This window comes from Cricetulus griseus (assembly GCF_003668045.3).
Source record: "Cricetulus griseus strain 17A/GY chromosome 1 unlocalized genomic scaffold, alternate assembly CriGri-PICRH-1.0 chr1_1, whole genome shotgun sequence".
Taxonomy (NCBI): domain Eukaryota; kingdom Metazoa; phylum Chordata; class Mammalia; order Rodentia; family Cricetidae; genus Cricetulus; species Cricetulus griseus.
The window spans coordinates 208,446,277-208,453,183 of NW_023276807.1; the positions used below are offsets into that span (position 1 = coordinate 208,446,277).

The following is a 6,907-nucleotide window of genomic DNA, read 5'->3' on the forward strand; positions in this document are numbered from 1 at the left end:
TGAGAGAATATTGGTTCCCTCCTTGCTGCTTCTTTTGTTTCTGCTCCATGCCCTGTCACCCACACTTTTCTTTTCGCTTTCCAGTTTCTGTGACATAAACAGGCTGAAGGATAAGAATATTCCATATTCCCTAGATTATATACAGATTTTATATATTTGAATAAGTATAATTGAATAAATATATATGTGTGTGTGAATATATTAGAGTTTCATTAGTAGGAGCAAATTTCTTCATGATCACTAATGAGGGGGGAGGATAGAGGTACTCACGCCTACATTGGTAAAGCAATGACTAAATCACTAGAGGATGCTCCGGAGACATAGACAAGGAAGATCTGGAGACTTTCTAATAAATCTTCCTCTGTCTTTTAGACGGGCAGTCATCTGCAAAGCCTCCCCTAGGCTGTGTCCTTAGATATTAAGATCTCTTCGATCCGTGAGCCTTAAGAAAGAATACATGATATTTTCATTTAATTTTGAGTTTATGGTAAAAACAATTTTAAATTGCTTATTAATTCTTTGAGGACTTCATACAATTTTATTCATATTCATCCTCAACTCCTCCCAGATACATCCCACCTCTCTAGCTACCTACTTTGTGCACATTCTCTCTTCCCTCCTCCTCCTCCTCCTCCTCCACCTCCTCCTTCTCCTCCTCCCCCTCATCTTCGTCTTCTTCTTCTTTTCTTCTCTCTGTATTTTCTTTGTGCCATTTGGTGAGAAATGTATGCATAAGCATACTCATACATAAACTTGAACAAATTCTAAAACTTATCATCTGACTAAACTATTTCTAGTTTTAATATTTACATAAGAAGACTCTTGCTTAAATTATTTCTTTGAAACTAATGTGAATCCACATGGTGGCAGTATCTTCTTAGAGACCCAGAGGCTATTTCTCCCATGATCCTTTGTGTCTGTGTGTGCTGTGGGGGTGGTTAGAGGGAGACAAAGGGCTTTTGATGTGGTAGTGAAAACTAGGACCTTCTTTCTAATTGGATGAACAGTTTGGCGTTTTTCTTTTTTATCCATTTTACAGCAGAAGAATCTGAACTCCCTAATGCCAGTCCTTTTGTTATGTTTGAAGTGTGAATCTTCGGTGAAAACAATCATGCATCCCTTAAGTGTTTCCATAGTGGTGCTCTGGCTTCAACTGAGGGGTGAGTTTGACCATTTCTATGGGAACATATAACTACAATTTTCGAGGGTGTTGCCCTCACATATATCAGGAGGGAGGGTAGAAACACTAATGTTCTCATGCAGAAACAAAAGCACGTGGGAGGCCCATGGAAGAACCATTCTGGGGTGTCTGCATCCATAAGCATCCAATCCTGTTTGTCTGACCTTTGTCTTTCTGCACAGGGGTGAGCAGCCAGCAGAAGGTGCAGCAGACCCCGGGATCTCTCAGTGTCCCAGAAGGAGACACGGCCTCTCTCAACTGCACTTTCAGCGATAGGGCTTCACAGTCTTTCTGGTGGTACAGACAGCATCCTGGGAAAAGCCCCAAGGCTCTGACGTCCATCTTCACTGACGGTAAAAATGAAGAAGGCAGATTCACAGCTCGTCTCAATAGAGCCAGCCTGCATCTTTCCCTGCACATCAGAGACTCCCAGCCCAGTGACTCAGCTGTCTACCTGTGTGCAGTGAGCACACAGCGCTCCCCAGGCACCTGCAGCCTGCACACAAACCCACTGGGCCCCAGCAAGGGCTTAGATAGTGCACAGACCACAGGCTGTGGAAACTCTGTTTCTTTTCTAAATGCAACGTGAATGAAGAGCAAGAATAGAGAGGGTTTGATTGATTGGGGAAGTAATTGGCATTTGGAAAATAACCAGTCCTAAAGGGAAAGGCACACTATTGGTTCTCTTTGGATGATGGTTGTACAACAATTTACACACTCTCTATGTGCCAATCTTGGTGAGCTGGACTACATTCACATGGCTATGAGAATCTCCTCATGCCATGTCATAAAGACCACCATCACCCCTACAGCATTCTGACTTGCTTGCTTTTTAAAAAAATCTTTCAATAAAAAGAGTATTTGTTTTATAATTTTGAAAAGTTTGTTTATGAAGTAGCTCATTTCTCTAGAGCAATTTCATACATATTTATTTTTGGTTGACCTTTCCCAGGCTTATCCCCTCCGCCATCTCCCTATTCCCCATTCTTAAGGAAATCTCTTTTCTCTCAGATTTCCCCCTTACACTTCCAGGTCATGTACTCTGTTACCTTCCAATCATCCTTCTTAATGCTGTGTTTCCTTCTTGTTAGCAGCTGTCTAGCTTCTTGACATCTACACACACTCGTAGTTCATTACATACAGATAAACATTACAAGCTAAGATTTACATGTCTTTGTCTCTGACGTTGTGATAGCTCACTAAAGTATTTTCAACTCATCCATTTTTATGCAAATTCTATCATTTTATTTTTCTTTACTGATGAATAATATTCATATATGTGTATATATTGTTGACTTTCTAGATGATCTGTGCAGATCTTGTCTGTTGGACTTGGTTTATGAGGACCTGAAAGAATTGGGCAGACTGCAGGTTAATACTATAGACAACCTTACATAAGTTTGAGTGTACTTTTATACACAAATGTAACAAGGAAAGCAATGATCCAAAGAAGGCTGTTGGAGTTCAGAAAAACGTGTAAATAAATGCCAATAAGCATATATTAAATAGGAACATAGCAGCCCTTTCCTAGAACTTTCTGAGGACAGACCAATTTAAACACAATTTCCTGGCACATACTATAGATTATATGTAGGAAACATTGAGAGCAAGACAGAAGGCATATCCATATTCAGTGTACACTGAAAATTGTGTTCTATAGCTATGATCTGACATAAGATGTCTTACAAATAGAATGCAAATGTTTCACATAGGAGGCAAGGAATCTTGTCCAAGAACAGTCCAGTGAACAAAATGCACTTTTTCCCCTGCAGCCTCTCACAGTTTCCTTAGACCTGTTCACCATGTATCATTTGAGTGTTTCAAATATATAATATAAAATCTCCACAAAAATCTCATTATCCGTTATTTTATTGGTGAAGATCTAGGCTGGCTACATTTCCTAGAAATTGTGAATAGAGCATCAATAAGCATGGTTGAACAATTGTTTTTGAGGCAGGATACAGTGTCCCTCAGATACGTATCTAAGAATTACATAGCTGGACCCTACAACACTTCCTCTTTTAGATTTCTGAGAATGCTTCACACTGATTTCCATAGCTGTTACATCAGTTTGTGCTCCCCCAAGGGTGAAAGAAGATTTCCTATTTCCCAACATCTTCACCAGCATTTGCTATAATTTGATTACTTGATGATAGGTATTCTTAATGGGAGAGATGAAGTATCAAACTGGTTTAACTGCCATTTCACTGATGATTAAGAATGTTCAATGGTTCACTTTGTATTGGCTATTTGTATTTCTTCTTTTGAGAGCTCTCTGCTCAGTTCCATGGCTCATTTTTGGTTGATTTATTGTTTAATGGTTCAATCCTCTGTCAGATGAATACCTCACAAGATTTTCTCTCCTTTGTAGTTTGTCTCTTTGCTCATTTAACTGTCTCATTTGTTGCCTTCTGTATTTATTTTCATTAATTTATTTTTGAGACAGGATTTTATTTTGGAGGCTAAGCTGGCCTAAAATTCATGATCTTCCTGGTTCACCATCCCGAGTTCTGGGATTACAGACTTGTGCCACCATAAGTACCTCCATTTATTACTTATTAAGTTCCAGTGCTGAAAAGGTCCCCTCACTCAGCATAGTTCACACTGATGCTCACTGAAGATTTTCCCCAAGTTCACTCAATGGTTCTGATTTTATCATGCATTAATACATGAAAATGTTTTCATACATTAACAGATCTCCCTTAGAGTTAGTAACAAAGTCTTTTTCCTTAGTCTTTCAAGATATTTTGATGTCATATCTGGAACACACTGTCAAAACAGACCTGCAAATGCAAGAATGGAGTCATCAAAAGTGTCTTGATAAAATTATTAGTTAAAAACTGTTTTAGTTATAGCTCTCACTGCATTGATTTTGTCAGCTGCAGCCACACTCCCAGATTAGACAACTACATGTGTGATGGGCTAAAGGAAAGATCAGAGTTCAAAGTGTGAGAACTGGCTGAAACAATAGCTGAACAATACCATACATGTTTTTCTGAGTCTGGGATACCCCAATCAAGTTGATTTTTTTCCAGTTCCATCCATATGCCTAAAAATCACATGGTGTACATTTTTAAAGGGATGAGTAATACTCCATTGTACCACATTTTATTTATCTGTTTTGTGTTGCTTCGAATTTCTGACTATTTTGAATAGAGCAGCAATGAACATGGTTGAGTGAGTGTCACTATAGTAGAATGGAAATCTTCTGGTATGTGCCCAAGAGTGGTATAGCTAGATCTTAGGAAAACTGATTCCCATTTTCCTGAGGAACTGTCACACCGATTCCATGGCTCCATTCTTAGGAGGAGGTGTTATCAGTCTCCATCAATTACCTTTCCATTCTATGCATAGCTCCACCCATGTTCTTTCTTTGGTTGTGGTTTAAAGTCTCTGGTCCATTTTCACAGTAGCTCTAAAGATCCTGAGGGTCCCAATCCGTGGACTGTCATTTTGTCTTGCTGACTGTGTCTTTTGCCCTACAGAAGTTTCTCAGTTTCAGGAGGTGCCATCTCTTAATTGTTGATCTCAGTGTCTAGGCTACTGGTGTAATGTTCAGGAAGTGGTCTCTTGTACCAATTCGCTCAAGAGTCTTTACTACTTTATATTCTAGTAAGTTCAGTGTGGCTGGGTTTATGTTCAGGTCTTTGATCCATTTGGACTTGAGTTTTGTGCATGGCGATAGACACAGATCTAGTTGCAGTCTTCTACATGCCAGCATCCAGTTATGCCAGCACAATTTGTTGAAGATACTTTCTTTATTCCATTGTATAACTTTAGCTTCTTTGTCAAAAATGAGGTGTTCCAGGGAACACCTGAAGTCAGGAGACTGATCACCAGATCTGAACTTGGCGGGATCCAACACACCCAGAGACAGCCAAAGCCCCAGTATCAGTCCTGCCTCCATCCACGAGAAGAGGACAGACAACAGAGTATTGGAACTGTTTGCATCTACCAGAAGGGAACCTTGGTCCCATACCCACCAAGAAAGGAAGAGACTCTTGCTACAACCACTGGAAGAAAGGATGGGAAGAAGTCAATATAAAAGCACATTCAACAACAGAAAAAAATATGACACCACCTGAGTCTAGAGACCCTACACCAGCAAGACCTGAACATCACAATGCAGATGAAGTAGAAGAGAATGACCTTAAAAACATCTTCAGGAAAATGATAGAGGGCCTCAAAGGGGATATCAGAAAATCACTTAAAGAAATGGCAGAAAAAAACAAACCAAAAAATACAAGATAGCAACAAATCTTTCAAGGAAAGAGTTTTCAAGGAAACAGTTCAAGACCTAAAAACTGAAATAGAGACAATAAAGAAAACACAATCTGAGGGAATGCTGGATATATAAAAGCTGGGTAAACATTCAGGAACTACAGATGCAACCATAAACAACAGAATACAAGAGATGGACGGGAGATTCTCAGGAGTTGCAGATACACTAGGAGAAATACACTCATCAACCAAAGAAAATCTTAAGTCCAACAAATCCCTAACACAAAATATCCAGGAAATATGGGATACCAAGAAAAGACCAAACCTAAGAATAATAGGTATAAGAAGAAGGTGAAGAAGTCCAACTTAAAGGCCCAGAAAACATATTCAACAAAATCATAGAAAGACATGCCAATGAAAGTACAAGAAGCCTACAGAACACTAAATAGACTGGACCAAAAAAGGTCTCCTCAACACATAATAATAAAAACCCCAACATATAGAATAAAGAGAAAATATTACAGCATCAAAGGAAAAAGTTCAAGTAAGTTATAAAGGCAAACCTATCAGAATTACACCTGACTTTTCCATGGAAACTCTGAAAGCCAGAAGGTCCTGGATAGATATTCTGCCTACATTAAGAGACCACAGATGCCAGCCCAGACTGCTATACCCAGCAAAGCTTTCAATCAATATAAATGGAGAAAACAAGATATTTTGACAAAACCAGATTCAGACAATACATATCCACCAATCCAGCCCTACAGAAAGTTCTTGAAGGAAAACTGAAACTCAAGGAAATTAGCTAAAACCAGAAAAACATAGGCAATAGATAATCACACTTTACTAACAGCTCAAAGAAAAAAAGGGGTGGAAACCTACAGATAATTTCAACACCACCACCAAATCCAAAACAAACAAGAATGAACAATCAATGGTCTTTAATATCCCTCAATATTAATGGTCTTAACTCACCTATAAAAATACACAGGTTAGCAAAATGGATAAGAAGACAGAATCCACCCTTCTGCTGCATGCAAGAAACATACCTCAACTTCAAAGACAGACAGTACCTAAGAATTAAGGGTTGGGAAAAGATTTTCCAATCAAATGGTCCCAAGAAATAAGCTGGGGTAGCAATCCTAATGTCCAGCAAATTGGACTTTAAACTAAAAATCAATCAAAAGAGATGAAGGCAGCTCCCTCTCCCCTACCCTCATGCTCCCAATTAGCTCAGGAGTTCCTGCCCCTTCCCATTCTCTGGGGTCCATGCATTTTTCCCTTCATGTTTTCTAGTTTCTTTGGTGAAGAGGATTGTAGGGTGGTAATCTTTTGCTCTATGTCTAAAATTCATATATGAGTGAGTACATCCCATGTTTGCTTTTTGTGACAGGGTTACCTTACTCAGGATGGTTTCTTCTAGTTTCATCCATTTGCCTGTGAATTTCAAGATTCCATTGTTTTTTTTCTTTTCTGCTGAGTAGTTTACCCTTCTCCATTGTATAA

General features: G+C 39.0%; 1 gene segment (V, D, J or C); it reads left to right on the top strand.

Moving 5' to 3' along the window:
• Positions 1-1,111: 1,111 nt before the first annotated feature.
• Positions 1,112-1,769, top strand: LOC103159606. The segment is given in 2 exon segments: positions 1,112-1,160; positions 1,363-1,769. Coding segments are annotated over 2 exon segments (456 nt in total).
• Positions 1,770-6,907: the final 5,138 nt, after the last annotated feature.